This window comes from Heptranchias perlo, chromosome 16 (genome assembly GCF_035084215.1).
Source record: "Heptranchias perlo isolate sHepPer1 chromosome 16, sHepPer1.hap1, whole genome shotgun sequence".
Taxonomy (NCBI): Eukaryota; Metazoa; Chordata; class Chondrichthyes; order Hexanchiformes; family Hexanchidae; genus Heptranchias; species Heptranchias perlo.
The window spans coordinates 33163712-33181134 of record NC_090340.1 but is presented as its reverse complement, the minus strand read 5'-3'; the positions used below and the strand labels follow the sequence as shown (position 1 = coordinate 33181134).

Here is a 17423-nt window from a genome sequence, read left to right as displayed (position 1 = left end):
ACCACCACAGCGGTTTGGGTGGGGCAGGTGGTGGAAAGTATAACCAGACAGGGAGGCTTCAGTTAGGGGAAAGGTGTTGTGACCCGTGCGCCAAGTTTCCATCAAAGCCATGTATCAATGCAATATGGCATTAAATATGGTCACAGATGACAAGGGCCTTGTTTGCAAGAGAGGAGGATGGGGGGAAATACAGAGAGGGGTGGAAATTATTGATGTGCTAGCAGAGTTCAAGGGTGCAGCTGTGGGTGGGGTGAGTGGGATAGGAAGGAGGTTGGCAAGATTTGCCCCAGCACACACTATGCGGAAAGGTCGGCAAGAGAGGAGGATGGGGGGAGTTGGGTTTGCTGCTCGTAAGGAGACAACAAGTGGTGCCTTGATGAGCCCTTCAGAAAATACCCAGAGGCACAGAGGATAGTTGTGAGCTTTTCCAAGGGAATTCAAGCTTGGTAAGGCAGTTGCAGAGCAGGAAGGCAGAGGAGCAGTGAAGGGTTTGGGTCGTGGTTAGTGGGGCAAAGTACCCAAGTGGAGAGACATGAAAAGTGGCATGACTCACTGACAGTAAGGGGAGGAGACAGGAGAGAAGGGCCCAAGACGGGTCATAAGAAGTAAAAAAAAAGATAGATAATAATGGGCTCGGTTCCTGAGCAGCAACCAAAATGCGCATGCGAATGGATACAGAGGGAATTCAGGTTGCATAGACAAGGCAAAGATTAGGATATATATGTCCTTTGCTACTTCCTAATTCATGATAATTGTTGAAGGCATTGATCAGAAGAATAGTACAGTTATAGGTAGATGACTCAATCTAGTTAATTATATGTGCCAGGTACATAACAATAGTAAACTAGCAACAAAAACCTTACACTCCTTCAAAGTCTTCTCCCTAAATTTGGAAAACAGAGTAACACCACCACCACCACCATCTGTACTATTCACACAAAAACATTGTTGCATAGCTCAGCACCTGGCCCACCAAGAAAAATCTATACTTTAAAAGAAAATACTTTCAGAAATAATGCACTTTTTTGTTTAAGTGACTCCTACCTGACAGGAAATCTTTACTTTGTTAGAAATCTGCAAGAAATATGCTTCCAGAGGATTCGCCTTCATCTGGACATTATACTAAGCATGGAAATCAGCATCCTACGTTGTTCTGGTCGCGAATCGCAAAGCAACATAAACAAAAAGTTCATCACCAGCCTTGATTGAAAGTACTTCCCCAAGAGTTTTGTTCTCCTTTAATAATGAGTCACATAATCGCTAGTATGTCACAAATGTCAAAAACTGCAACACTAGGGAGATGACGGGTTGGCTTGATGGTCACAAATGTTTATGTAATATAAATTTAAGATCCATTTGCATAAGCAGCTGCCAATTACCAAAAGACCCATATTTGAAGCAATCCACATGGATCACTCTCCAACCCTACATAGACCACTTCTGAAAAGGTACCTCCTTTGTTGACTAGGTTAGTAGGCCTGGGACTGCCTGAATCACCTGGTGGGAGCCAAGACTTGTTGGCTTTCATAAGGCATTTGGAGGGCATTTATACTGATTTGCAATGGGTAGTTACAGAATTGATTCCAGCCAGGCAGTGTCTGGCTCTGATTCAAACTGTCACATCTATGAGAGAAGTCTGTGCATGCCGGCAGTTAAATTTAAATGTTTTTGAGAGGTGGGCAGGAGCACCAATACTCTCAAAATACTTTAAAATGACTAAATTTAAAAAGTGCGCAGGAGGTCCAAGGAAGCACGAGAACTTATTAAAAACGTGGACATCACACTGGAGTTTTACCCCATGCAGTGTGAACTGGCCCCTCTGGGAGTGTCTCCTACTGTATCCTTAATGAGGTACACACACCAGACATTTCACTTGCTATCAGAATACAAGTGATACCAACTATATTCTCCTGGTATCTGAAGTACTGTCTCAGGGACCACTCCAGAAGCAAAGCACACAATCTAGGTGTACAATATGTTATTACAGTCAGCATGTACATTTTTACATCACTACAGCAATGTACTGTAATGGTGTTCATTTGTATATTCTGAAAATGTTATTCTTTCCTTTGCCAAGCATACAATTTTACTGTACTATATTGCACAGTTATCAAATCAAGTGATATTACAAATAAGTAAAATATTCTGCAAGCAATGTTTTGTACTGCTCTAAGATTCTGGAATGCTTTCAAATATGGCAAAAAAATGTATGTTTAAAATTAAGTAATTCAACTTTAAATCCCATCTTTAATATATTACATCTTAAAATAGTAGTTAGACTCTAACCTAATTGACATTCAAATGTTTATAAACCACTCAAGCTTTGCTCTTCAAATTTACATCAGTGAGATTTACAGACATAATATTTAAATCAATGTTAATGTTCAGTGCAATACATTCCAGTGATCTTGTGGGCAAAAGACACCAGTTTAATCCTTCAGCAATTACGCTGTAAGTAGACATACTATACATGAAAAAAGTCAAAGTGATTGCAATGCAAATAATCTCATCTCAGGATCTAAATGACTGTAAAGCATTCAAGCTCCAGTCTGAGGGGTTATATGGTTACCTGAACATCTCAATGAGATTGCTTTCTCAATCACACACCCAATATTTTCATATTTATTACTTAGCTTTTGATTAAAAATTATTCAATAAACTTACACTTTCTTTAATCCCTTGGTGAAAGTATTGTCACTGAGGCAGCCCGATATTGGAAATGCACTATGACACCAAATATGTTACACACCGTCCTAACTTAAGACATGGATCACCATTCCTTTTTCACTAAGTCAAAATCCTGTAATTCCCTACTCAACATCATCATGGGATCACCATCACTACTCGGACTGCTGTGGTTCAAGAAGGCTGCAACCCACCACCACCTTCTCGGAGAAACTAGGGATGGCCAATAAATGCAAGATGGCCAATAAATGTGGCCTTACCAGTGTCACTCACATCCCATGAACAAATAACAAAAAAGGAACAGGAAAAAAATTTATAGCCTAAATTTTTAATTTACGGTAGTGAGTCGCTCCTGTCAACTCCAGCATATTACAAAATTACAGCGTCTGCAATTTTCAATCCCTTGAAATCAACAGACGGAAAATCACGGGCACAATATAGTGAGCTCAAGATATTCTCATTTTAAGAATCACCCAAATGTCTATTTTGCTTTTACAGCTCATGTAAGCTGTACATGAGCTGTAAAAGCATGTGTTTGCTGAAATGTGTGTCAACTTACCTTGAAATGACACAAGGTACTTCTTACAAAAGATGCTAAATGCCTTACATACAGGATATAACAAAATAGTATGGGGTTAATTACAGGTGTGCATGGTAAGATACCCTAGGTTAGTTTTAGCTTTTTGTTATGCTTGTGGTTAATTACATATCGTGCCTTCCCACCCACCACCACATTGAGTTTACAGCACAGAAACAGGCCATTCTGCCCAACTGTTCTTTGCTGGCGTTTATGCTCCACACGAGCCTCCTCACTCCCTACTTCATCTACCCATATCAGCATACCCTTATTCCTTTCTCCTTAGTGTGTTTATCTAGCTTCCCCTTAAATGCATCTCTACTATTTGCCTCAATTACTCCTAGTGTAGCACATTCCACATTCTTACTACTCTTTGGGAAAAGAGGTTTCTCCTGAATTCCCTATTGGATTTATTAGTGACCATCTTATATTTATGGCCTCTAGTTTTGGACTCCCCCACAACTGGTGACATTTCTCTACGACCACCCTATCAAATCCTAACATCATCTTGAAAAAGGTCACCCCTTCTCTTTTCTAGAGAAAAGAGCCCCAGCCTGTTTAATCTTTCCTGATAAGTATATCCTCTCAGTTCTGGTATCATCCTTGTGAACCCTTTGTGTAATTGACACAGCTCTTACAGTAAAGCAGCAACTCTTTTTCTGGAGGAAGTAATTAAAGTTTTGTGTCCAAGTGCCTTGTACCTGGCACTCCAGCCCACTCCAACTGACAACCTCCCACCTGGGCCGCTCGCGCGCACCCGTGGTACCCGCGTTCTGACCGCGTGAACGTTTGTTCATTATTTTATTTTTTTCAAAAAAATAAAAAACTGATTTAAATTCAATGGTCCCTGCAGCGCGCATGCAGAATCGCAACCGTTCCTCAAAAACAAAGCGGCAAAGGCGCTGCCAGGATTCTCGAATTCGAACGTGTCAGCACTTGGGCTTCGCGCCTCGAGCCCCGCCCTTACCCGCGTGCATGCAGTGCGTGCGGATCCCTACACCGCCCCTGCTCGCGAGTTTGCTGCGCTGGCTGGCGCGCGCGCGCGCGGGCTGGCGTTCTCTCCGAGCGTCTCGAGGTTTGAGCCTCCTCCAACTGGCCATCAGCAAAGAGAATCGCGCCGCACGCGCGGAAAAGTCCGTTTCTGCAACCGTTCCCGCTTTTTTTTAAAAAAAAAATTTGGGGGGAGAAAAAAAAAAGGCTCACCTTTAACAGCCCGAGGCTTAGACTGTTTGCGTCTGGACATGTCCAGTTCTTTAGTCTCCTGGAAGAATCTGCTCTCTGGGCGCCGCTGTCCGGGGCAGTGACTGGAGCTCCAAACATCAATCTGCTCCGTGGTCTCTTTTTTTTTCTGTCTCCCTCCTCCTGCCCGTTGCAATGCGGCAACTTCAACCTCTCGGAGTGGACTACGTGTGACGTCTCCCTCGTACTTTTTTTTTTGTTCGCGGTGATGCTAAAACTAGATTTCAGTCAAGTGTTTTTTTTTTCCTCTTTTTTTTCCCTCCTCTTCTCCCCAACACACACACACAACTTCTTTGCAACTGGTGGATTTGGATGCAGGATCCAGCCAGCCCACACGAAGACAAGTGATTATTTACGGGACTCGGGGGTGGGGGGAGGAGGAGGAGGAGGAGGGAGCTTTTTTTTTGCACAAGGCTGGCTATACTCGATAAAATGTGCCGCTGCCCCTTCTATTGTTGCACGAAATCCAGTTTCATTAACCTCCACCTTCCGAGCAACCCAGTGAACAGCGACCTCAAGGACTAAGCGAAGACACGTAATATTCTCAACAGCAACAAAAAGAAACGAGAAAAAAAGTGAACAAAACAAAAAAAATAATAATAATCGTGAATCTGACGCTTTAACTCTCTCAACAACAAACTTAACGAACGGGATCACCTGTTTAGCCAGAAATTTACTGACGGTGCGAGACGCCCCTTGTTTTTCCTGCCCTGAAAGTGGCCCGATCCTCTCTTACTTGCACACATAGAAATAATGTGGCTGTTTCTCCCGTGCTGGTGTTCAGAGGAACACGGCAGCGGCCACCACGCTGGCACAGTGTGCAGAAGATGTGCAGCAGGGTGTCGTTGTTGGTGGTGGGGAGCAGGAGGAGGTTTCTGCCATGACCGCCGTCCGGCTTTCCCGATCGGCAGCAGAGCCAGCTCTTTGTGGTGGAAGCGGAGCTGGCTTCTTAGGAACTGCGTTAGCGCGCAGTGCAGACACATAATAAGCTGGGAAATTCAAGTAAGGCCCAAACCCATCAGGACCTCTCCACGGGGGAGCTTTCCCGCAGGGAGACGCGCCACACGTAATCACGGAGGAAATCGCTGTCCAAGTGCAGAGCACGCATGGTGAATAATGAAAAATCTGAGTGCGCGATCGTGCCAAAAGCATGGAGTCCTGGACAAGCCTGGATCGGACTGCACACACAATGCCGCTTTCATTGTGCCTCCTCTGACTTATTTTTTTATATATATACAAACTTAAGTGCTGCAAACACCTTTTTTAAAAATTGGCAAATCCCGTTGCTCATTTAGGATTGAAACGCGTTCTGAAAACTGCAAAATGCCAGTTTTTAAAAATCATATAATATGCTACTAAGAACGGAGCAACTGCATCAAACTAATACAGAGCTCCTGAAAGAAACTAATTCGTTTTACAGCACTGAGACAAACGTTACGGAAAGGGCGTCAGTTATTTAGCATATGCAACTTAATAATCTTCTATAAACTCCAGTTTTATTTGGGAACCGCGATACTGAATCACGACAACGGTTACATTAATATTTAAGAAAATGTGCGAAAATAAAACGAAAACAGAACCCCCAAAAAATAACATCATGATATATTGATATTAGGAACGGTAATGGCAGTGGAAGGCGCCAGACTCTTGTCCATTTAAGCAAGTCGCTCCAGCTGAACCACAAACTGCTTTAATGTTGCCATTACTGTACATCTCCTTTGATTCGCAGAAGCAATCTCGCACTCACAGTTTTTAATAACCTAATTCCTACCGAACAATGGAAATTCTTTAGCTTCCAGCACGTAACTCCCTGCAGGGCACAGTGAATTTCAAAAATATCCGTAATGATACAGTGGAATTAAAAGGGTATTAGTGTTAGTAATTCGTTTACATCTAATTATAAACTGATGGAATTATGCCTATGTGGCTAACAAATATAATCGGTTTGAATTTATTTATGTGAATGTGTGTGTGCTGAGACGTGGTTAGACCACCTCTGTGTGATTTTAAATACAATTTTGAGATAAAAGTGGGGGGAAAACAGATAAGCAAAGGACAGGTTGGAAGTCTGGTTTGCAAATCTGTAAATGCAAGCAGTTTTTAAAAAATATATAATAATTTGGGGAAATGAATAATAGAATTTTGCCTATTTTGGTTTATGCGTTATCTGTTTATCTGGCATACATAGCACGAGTGAAACTGAATCAGGTCGAGAGTGACATAAAGAAATGCTGTAACTGATAAAATCGTTTTCATTTTTAATTTAGAGATTCTATAATCAGTGGTTTTCTTTCAATGGATAATGCAGAGAGCTGTAAATAGTTTTTGTTCTTGCATTCTGTGCAATGTCGAGCTGAATGGTCGTTCCTTTCCCTACTACACACTGCCTGTTGTCTGGCCAGGTAGCTTGCGCCCCCTGCTGGAGGTATCTCTAATCTGTGCAATTATTCTGCTCCGGCAATGCATTGGCGTTTTAGTTACATTCAAAATTAGTTAGTTAAATGCTGTTGGTCAAATGGAAAATTGTTTTAAAGTACTTAACATTTGTTTTTGTTCCGGTATGTTTAAAAAATAGGAACCCCCACCAAAGCACACCAGATTTTTAATAGGCTCATTTCTTTTACTGGTTGCCTTATCAATAACAACACTGCAAAATCCTGTCTGGAGAAACATCAAAAGTTAAATACAGAATCCCGAAATAAGGGTAAGTGGCAGCCTTAAACACACGAACAGGATTTGTGCAAGTTTTTTTTGAAGAAGTTAATATTTTCCCATTTATTTCGAGTCACTTGTTCATGAAATGATTTCCAACCGTGTTGGATTGATTCCTGCTACCATTTGCGGTTTAAAGGCAGCTTTTAGGAAACCATTTCAATACATTGTTTTTATATTGAATAATGAACTCATAAGTTAAATTAACAGCGCAGCTGATTTAAAAGTGAAACTTTAAAACAATCACTGTTCTACTCCCTTTATTTTCAAATTTAGGAATATTAGCAAGTGAGCACTACATCTAGAAACTTAAAACATTTCGACATACTGTACAGCAAAATATATATTGAAAATATATATTCAAAGTACGAAAAACAGGGAAATTGTTACTAGTTTGTTATCTATTTGCAATTGATCATTTTTTTCTAATAAACTGAACGTGTTTTGTTTAATAATAAATGATTAGTATTGACTGAAGAAATGTCACTTTTCATCGTTTATTTACATTCGCGTTCATAAAACCGCTGTGACTGCTGAATTTGTAACCCCTCAAGCTGTTAATGCATGAATGCGGTATATTCTGAAAGTTTTACTGCAAATATAACCTCAAAGAGTATTACAAGTATTTTGATGGAAAATGCAAAACATTTATTAAATCGGATAAACGGCGTACCCCGTTCTTTAAAAATGTACCAACCAGCAGTTCCTATTGACTTTTGCATCCTGCTACATCAGACATATACCAAAATGCAGCGGAGTTCAAATAACACCAGATAAGTGTGTGTGTGTTTACGTTATAATTTTGTATAATCATTTCGATTAAGAACTGATTTTTGCATTGTGCTATGGAGTGTATCTTTGAATTAGAAAGTGTTTAAGCCATAGCCCATAAGTTCAGTAATGTTCTTACTTACGTTGGTAAGTAGGACTTTTCTTTGACAATGGATATGCACCTATGGGTTGGTCAAAAATATTCCACGTGAAACAGCAGCAAAATGAAAACCAAAAAAGCTACCTATTTAACAATACAGTTATGTGGCCAGTTGATTGATTACAATTTGTTTCTGACTTTCTCCTGATCTCTAATTTTCTCAGATCCTAAACTGCCTTTCTATGCCTTTCCTCAATCTATACAGTTCGTATTAACCGTCTAACGGCAAGAACGTATATACAACCTGAAGTTACAGAACTGCGCAGACATCAATCCAAGCCCAAACATAATGAAAGCAGAAGTTTGATTGCGTGATTATTTGCTAGATGGCACATCCTTACATACAGGGATATACGTTTTATTCGATTCAATAAATATCTTGCACTTTTTCCACAAATTAATTTAAATCCCTTTTAGCAGACGTAATGATGCAGTGCTTTGTAAAGAATTACTGCTTAGGGTAGAGATGCTGCTGAATAAGAAACATAACTCACTTGACCTAGTAGTTGAAAAATGTTACAATGTATGAAACTTATCAATTTCCATTAATTTAGTTGTATCCTCTCCAATAGTACATTAAAATGTTGCACAGAAATTTTAAAATGAACACCTGTGCAATCAGAGTACTATTAAGGCTGGGGTTGAAGTACATACATTATTAGAGCAATATGGCCAGAGCTGTGTCATGCCACAACTGGTATCACTAAATATGTCACAAATATGTCGCTTGGTGCAAACAAATGGAACAATGTCCCTATGAGAAATTTAAATGTGTCCTGTTATACTGATGTATTTTATTAATCTTTGAGGGCAACCGGAATTAAAACGGATGCTGTTTTGTTCTTTTAAAATGGCCAAAATGATTCGAATTTGTCGGCCCTGACCAGAGAGTTGTTGCTTTGATATGTAGTTAATTAAGACTGTGTGTCTGATATGCTAATTGTTATATTCAAATACTGGCAGCTGTGTAAACATTGGAGGAACTGGCCAGGAAAGTGTCAAAATTATTCAAGAATTCTACAGTTTTTTTCATATAATTTTAGGAGGTTTTGCAGCATTGTTGCACGCCAAAATAATACGGTTCCTTTGATCTGCTTTTCTGACTTCAAACCTAAATTGAAGTGGCTGCAAATGTTCAGTTTATTCTTAACCTTGAGCAGTCAAAATAACACCATAAGACAAGCTCCATTATTTGTACCACAAGATATCACTGGTAAAACACTTGTTCGACTGTTCAAACTGTCTGTTTCCCAAGTTCTTGCGTTAGATCTTTGAAGAAGGTAAATTTAACCCCTTGTGATTTCTGTAAAGAACATTTACTATTGTATAACTGTTAAATCTCAAACAACTTCAAGTTCTGACAAAAGGTCTTCAACCTGAAGCGTTAACTCTGTTCCTCTCACCACAGATGCTGCCTGACCTGCTGAGTATTTCTAGCATTTTCTTCTGCACCCACTCTTTGGCCAGGAGTCTTTCCCCTGCACAGCGGACCTTTTATTTCCAGCACCTGCAGCATTTTGCTTTTTATTTACTATTGTGTGCCCTGCAATACAACAACAACTTGCGTTTATATAGCGCATTTAACTTAGTAAAACATCCAAAGGCACTTCACAGGAGCATAATCAGACAAAAATTGACACTGAGCCAAAGAAGGAGACATTAGGACAGGTTGGTCAAAGAGGTAGGCTTTAAGCCTAGTCTTAAAGAAGGAGAGAGAGGTGGAGAGGCAATGAGGTTTGGGGAGGGAATTCCAGAGCTTAGGGTCTAGAAGGCTGAAGGCACAGCCACCAATGGTCAAAGATTGCCAGGCAAAACTGCAATTGAACAATGGGTGGCCTTTAAGGAGGAGATGGTTCGGGTACAGTCCAGGTAAGTTCCCACGAGAAAGAAAGGTAGGGCAACTAAAGCCAGAGATCCCTGGATGACAAAAGAGATAGAGAGTGAGATGAAGCAGAAAAAAGGGCGTATGACAGATGTCAGGTTCATAACACAAGTGAGAACCAGGCTGAATATAGAAAGTTCAGAGGGGAAGTGAAAAGGGAAATAAGAGGGGCAAAGAGAGAGTATGAGAATAGACTGGCAGCCAGCATAAAAGAGAATCCAAAGTCTTCTACAGGCATGTAAACAGTAAACGGGTAGTAAGAGGAGGGGTGGGGCCGATTAGGGACCAAAAAGGAGATCTATTCATGGAGGCAGAGGGCTTAGCCGAGGTACTAAATGAGTACTTTGCACCTGTCTTTACCAAGGAAGAAGATGCTGCCAGAGACTCAGTAAAGGAAGATGTGGTTGAAATACTGGATGGGCTAAAAACTGATAAAGAGGAGGTACTGGAAAGGCCAGCTGTACTTAAAGTAGATAAGTCACCCGGTCCAGATGGAATGCATCCTAGGTTTTGTAAGGGTGGAAATTGTGGAGGTACTGGCCATAATCTTCCAAACATCCTTAGATACGGAGGTGGTGCCGGAGGACTGGAGAATTGCGAATGTTACACCCTTGTTCAAAAAAAGGTGTAAGGATAAATCCAGCAACTACAGGCCAGTCAGTTTAACCTCAGTGGTGGGGAAACTTTTAGAAACGGTAATCCGAGGCAGAATTAGCAGTCACTTGCACAAGTGTGGATTGATTAGGGAAAGCCAGCACGGATTTGTTAAAGGCAAATCATGTTTAACTAACTTGATAGAGTTTTTTGATGAGGTAACAGAGAGGGTAGATGAGGGCAATGCAGTTGATGTGGTGTATATGGCGTTTGATAAAGTGCCGCATAATAGGCTGGTCATCAAGATTGAAGCCCATGGAATAAAAGGGGCAGTAGCAGCATGGATACAGAATTGGCTAAGTGACAGGTAACAGAGAGTAGCGGTGAACGGTTGTTTTTCGGACTGGAGGGAAGTGTGCAGTGGTGTTCCCCAGGGGTTGGTACAAGGATTATGTATTAATGACTTGGATTTGGGTGTGCAGGGCACAATTTCCAAATTTGCAGACGACACAAAACTTGGAAGTGTAGTGAACAATGAGGAGGATAGTGATAGACTTCAAGAGGATATAGGCAGGCTGGTGGCATGGGTGGACACGTGGCAGATGAAATTTAACACAGAAAAATGTGTGGTGATACATTTCAGTAGGAAGAAAGAGGAGAGGGAATATAAACTAAGGGGCACAATTCTAAAAAGGAACAGAGAGATCTGGGGATATATGTACACAAATCGTTGAAGGTGGCAGGGCACGTTGAGAAAGCGGTTAAAGCATACGGGATCCTGGGCTTTATAAATAGAGGCATAGAGTACAAAAGCAAGGAAGTTATGATGAACCTTTATAAAACATTGGTTTGGCCACAACTGGAGTATCGTATCCAGTTCTGGGTACCGCACTTTAGGAAGGATGTGAAGGCCTTAGAGAGAGTGCAGAGGAGATTTACTAGAATGATTCCAGGGATGAGGGACTATAGATACGTGGATAGACTGGAGAAGCTGGGGTTGTTCTCCTTGGAACAGGGAAGGTTGTGAGGAGATTTGATAGAGGTATTCAAAATCATGAAGGGTCTAGACAGAGTAGATAGAGATAAACTGTTGCCATTGGCGGAAGGGTCAAGAACCAGAGGACATAGATTTAATATGATTGGCAAAAGAACCAAAGGTGATATGAGGAAAAACTTTTTTTTAACACAGCGAGTGGTTAGGATCTGGAATGCATTGCCAGAGGGGGTGGTGGAGGCAGATTCAATCATGGCTTTCAAAAGGGAACTGGATAAGTACTTGAAAGGAAAAAAATTGCAGGGCTACAGGGATAGGGCAGGAGAGTGGGACTAGCTGGATTGCTCTTGCATAGAGCTGGCATGGACTCAATGGGCCGAATGACCTGCTTCCACACTGTAACCTTCCTATGATTCTATGGTGGGGCGAAGGAAGTGATGGATGCTCAATAGGCCAGAGTTGGAGGAACGTAGAGTTCTCAAAGGATAGTAGGCTGAGATAATGTGATATATGTAACATTGCTTTTTTCCTTTGCTTCATTATTGTCTAATTTGTAATTAAATGTTATAGTAATTTTTAGCCTGTAACACTGGTTCTGTGTGTGGTATTTTTTTACTTTACAAAAAAATTCAAGATCCATTTGTGTATGTAATTTCCAGTAGGCCATTTACTATATTTGGGCTCATTGTTAAACCCTGACCACCTAAGAAATGCATGGTCATGAAGGACAAGATCTGCTCAAAGAGAGCACTGGATGACAGTTGAAAGAGAAAATGGTGGTTTAAAAGCCTGAACCAAAATACTTCCATTTTCCTAATGTTGTTCCTCACCTTCACAAAAATGTACATCTATATAATTAAAAATGTAGCATCTAGCAGGCATCCATTGTGTCACATCTTTAAAGCATCACCCCTCAATAATGTCACACTTCAGGACATTTCACTTCAGGGCATCAAGTAATGATTGCCTGAGATGAGGCCCTATCGCTTAAATTGCCAATCAAGTGTCCAATTGACTAAGTTTAAGTCAGTTGGTAACTAATGACAAACAAATAAATAAGAAAAAACTGAGCAATTACGTTTTTCAAAGCCACCATTCATTAAGCAGCAAGTATTACTAAACCAAACGATTAGATTGCTCAAATAATTTATTTACCAGTTTTTCTTCTGCCATTTTGCTTCTTCATGCAGGTATGGGTATATAATTAGAAATAACACCTATAAATAAAAAGCAGATTAGAAAAAGACTTTTCTGAAAAAAACTAAATTTACCCATAAAATTAGGCAATTAATGTTGGAAATGCCTGTCTGAAATTTTCCTCAAATAGGCCTATCCTGTCCAGAGCCTGGGCGTGAAATTTTACCTAGGCCTGGAATTTCTAGCTGCTGTTAACAAATTCTGTATATGTGCGTGTGTGTGTGTGTGATGCATCATTGGAGTGTTTCACTCCACTCTTAAGGAATTATAGTACCTGTAATACGCCAAGATAACCCAGGTCAATGGTTAACTAGATAACTATCTTCCAGTTTCCTTACTATTAGTATCACTGTTACAAATTTAGGTCTGCTATAGAGAGCGCCTCAGTTTCAGTAGCATCAGTCGCTCCTGTAAGTGGTCTGAGCATCTTACTTTTTATGACAGCTGACTCACGTTGCCCTATATCTACTTGTACATTAATGCAACCAAGGGGTTTAACATTAATACCCTCTTGTGACCTGAACCGGATATTGAAGTCTTTTGCATCTCCAAGCTCTCTCCAAATCACACACCATCGTGACTTGGACATATGTCCTTCATTCTCTCTCAAGGTGGACTGAGCAAGAACTTGCTGTGACGAGACCAGATACAAATCATTAAGCTGCTTTATTTCACAGTAAGGTGAACATACAGAATAACCATTACAACCGGACTCATTCAATTCAATCTGTACAGTTTAGCTTCACGCTATAATGGAAAATAAAGAACATGCCATGCGAGCCCACTTCAATGGGTCATTTTACTTGTCCATCCGTGCCCATCTTTCCCGCAACTCCATGTTTGAATCTCTCCAATCAGGTTTCCGCCCCTGCCACAGCACTGCAACAACCCTATTTTTTAATTCATTCATGGGAAATGACATTCTAAGTGACTGTGACCATGGTACACTATCCCTCCTCCTCCTTCTCGACCTGTCTGCAGCCTTTGGCCTGGTTGACCACACCATCCTCCTCCAACGCTTTTCCTCCATTGTTCAGCTCAGTGGGACAGCATCGCCTGGTTCCACTCTTACCTATCCAGTCATAACCTGAGAATCTCCTGCATTGACTTCTCTTCCCATCCCCGCACCATTACCTCTGGAATCCTCCAAGGATCTATCCTTGGCCCTCTCCTATTTCTCATCTATTCTGCCCCTCAGTGACATCATCCGAAAACACGACATCAGGTTCCACATGTACGCTGACAATACCCAGCTCTACCTCACCATCACCTCTCGACCCCTACACTGTCTCTGTTTTGCCAAACTGCTTATCCAACATCCAGTCCTGGATGAGCCGAAATTTCCTCCAATTAAACATTGGGAAGACTGAAGCCATTGACTTCGGTCCCTGCCACAAACTCCTTTCTCTAGCCACCGATTCCATCCCCCTCCCTGACCACTGATCAGGCTGAACCAGACTGTTTGCAACCTCGTCATCCTATTTGACCCTGAGCTGAGCTTCCAACCCCATATCCTCTCCATCACAAAGACTGCCGACTTCCACCTCTGTAATATTGCCTATCTCTGACCCTACCTCAGTCCATCTGCTGCTGAAACCCTCATCCATGCTTTTGTTACCTCCAGACTCGACTATTCCAATGCTCTCCTAGCTGGCCTCCTCTCTTCCACCCTCCATAAACGTAAACATCCAAAACTCTGTTGCCGGTATCCTACCTCGCACCAAATCCCATTCACCTATCACCCCTGTGCTCACTGACCTACACTGGCTCCCAGTCCACCAATACCTTGATTTTAAATTTCTCATCCTCATGTTCAAATCGTTCCATGGCCTCACTCCTAACTATCTCTATACCTCCTCCAGCCCTACAACCTTCCAAGAATTCTTCGTTCCTCCATATCTGGCCTCTCCTACATCCTCCACTTCCTTCGCTTCACCATTACCAGCCATGTCTTCAGCTGACAGAGCCCTATGCTCTGGAATTCCCTCCCTAAACCTCTCCACCTCTTTCCTTCTTTAAGACGCTCCTTAAAACCTACCTCACCTGTCCTCATGTCCCCGTTCTTTGACTCGGTGTCAATTTTTTGTGTGATTACGCTCTTCTGAAGCGCCTTGGGACGTTTTACTATGTTAAAGGTGCTATATAAATGCAAGTTGTTGTTGTTGACTTAAACAAGATGGCTTCTAACTATGCTTCAGTATTTCTAATCTCTTCAACTCAGCAAAAACTCTTACAGCCTTCCATTTAACATACCTGACTCATCTCGCAGCCTTCATATTTCAAAAGTTAGTCTGCCCCCTGTGTCCCAGTTTGTTATTTTACCTCTTGCTGTTCACAGACAAACAGAGATCAAAGGATTTTTCAACACAATGGATATGAAGCACTTTTATAATTATGTAGACAAACTAAGGAATTGCTATTTTTAGTCTATGCAGAAAACATATTTAATTTAGCATATTAACCACCTTTCATCCAGGTGCCTTTTTAAAACATTTATAAGAATATACTTTGCTTAAAAAAACATTCAAAGTAACTGTTTCTTCAAACTCTCTCTGTGAAAAAAGTCAAAAAAATCCTGAAACGTGATAGTCACATTAACATTTGATTGAGCCTCTGTATAAAAAGATGGTTTTCACTTCCAAAGAATATTTGGATACTTAACTCTTAAACAAGGGCCATATTTAACAATCACAGCAATTGAAATAATCGGCAGCTAATATTGTGCAATAGTTTATGCCTCCAAAAAATTGGATACCAGCTGGTCATTGTAATAGAACTAACTGCTAAAACATCATTTGGTCACCTGTCCCCATCTCCAATCAGAGTTGCATGAATTTTGGCCCAGCTCCAGAATCCTACCCTTGCAATGTGACTCCCAACATTTTATGTATGCTTCCAGAGGTTTCCTGCTGATATTGAATAACTGTCCACTCACCACCTCTCAGCCTATACCCAAACTCCTGAAATAGTTTTGCGACCTAAATGGAAGGTGTCTTTTTGCATTGGAAAACAGGCCTTGAATTTTATCTGTATTTGCACCCAGAGATACGCATAATCGGGGTGCAAATCAATTACACAGCCTAAAAGATCATGGAATTTTGGGAGTAAGTGAGTTAAGCTGTAAGTACAATACGCCCAAATCTCCTTGATCTTTTACGGCCGCCTATCGATCCCTCCGCATGAATATATCTCTGCCCATAAAACTGACCTCGCCCCCAAGTTATAGCGTTTCCTGCATTGCGCTCACTCAGAGGTTCTCTTCAAATTACAACCAGATTTTCAGGCGCAACAGGAAACAAAATTTCTGTTGGTGTTTTATTGTAATTTTTTGAGTGTTTTTTAAATATTTATCCTCACTGACATCTGCATTGTATTTTCTGTTTCCTCGAATGTATTTTTATGGCATAAATATGTTATATTAAAAATTGAAAACTTCCCTGATTGTAGGTTCTTAAACATGCTGTGCCTAATGTACAAGAATGATGGCTGAAAGAGTTGAACAGTACATCTTATGAGGTATCTCAAATGATAAGCATCCAATCCCTGAATACCTAAACTTGGTGCACTATCCGTCCTCAGCCTTCTCAACCTCTCTGCAATCTTTGACATGGTCAACTCCACCATCTTCCTCCAATGTCTCTCCTCCATTGTCCAGTTGAGTGGGAATGCTTTCACTTGGTTCCACTCTTACCTATCCAATTGTAGTATCTCCAACAGTTGCTTCTCTTCCCGTCGCTGCATTGTTACCTCTGGAGTCATGGCCAAGGGATCATTAATAATTGCAGATAATTTCTTCTGCAAAATTATCTGGTGATGCATTACTTTGTCATGTGTTGCCTAAAATTGTATTACTTAATAAAACAAATAATCACCTTGAATTATCAAAATCTTTAGTCCTATATTGGAATGGTATGCTCATGCTCCAAAACATCCAAATGATACAGAAAAAAAATTAGAAACAATCTGTTGGGAAGGATAAACTAAAACCTCAGAGGAGCTCTAAAAACAGCTTCTTCCAAGATCAAAATAAAACAAAATCACTAAAATAGCTTGAAGTTCATTAATTCATTGTGCTGAACTGGAACTCAAGAAGATTTCAACAGTGAGAACTGTTATGCTGCCAAGTATATGTATCTTCAGGATAGAAGAATGCTAAATCCTGCCCAATATTACCAATATGTTGGAAATATTGTACTGAAAAATACCAATATGTAGCCTATGTTAAAGGGCATCAGTTGAATCCTCCCACCACCATCATCCCTTCACCAACATATGCACATCAGAACATATCAGCATCTACTGTTTTGTACATGATGCCTGAGTTGGATTGCCTCAGAATGAACCACATAACCCAATCTGGGATATTTCAGTTATTGGCCAAAACAGCAGGTCCACAGTACAATGCTGAGTGAAGTGCAACTTAACTCTTCCTTGCCATAAACATGGAGATGAATTACTAACACTACATTATTAAACTACATCTTCAAAGATGGTCAGTACCATCTATAGATTAAGTATTGGTGATTACAGTAAAGTAAGTTGATTCTTAATATAAATTAATAGAATATAAATAAACATAAGTACACCAGTAATTTGGTTGTAAATTTCATTA

The 17423-nt window shown here is 40.7% G+C and overlaps 1 protein-coding gene across 3 annotated transcripts in view; it reads right to left on the bottom strand.

Moving 5' to 3' along the window:
* The window catches only part of znf423 (zinc finger protein 423), a 266828-nt gene extending 261256 nt beyond the window's left edge, over positions 1-5572 (bottom strand). For all 3 annotated transcript variants that reach the window (XM_067997912.1, XM_067997914.1, XM_067997913.1), the window contains exon 1: positions 4466-5572. In XM_067997912.1, coding sequence (XP_067854013.1) covers positions 4466-4505 — 40 coding nt within the window. In that variant the 5' untranslated portion in view covers positions 4506-5572. The remainder of the gene's footprint in view (positions 1-4465) is intronic.
* Between the last annotated feature and the right edge of the window lie 11851 nt (positions 5573-17423).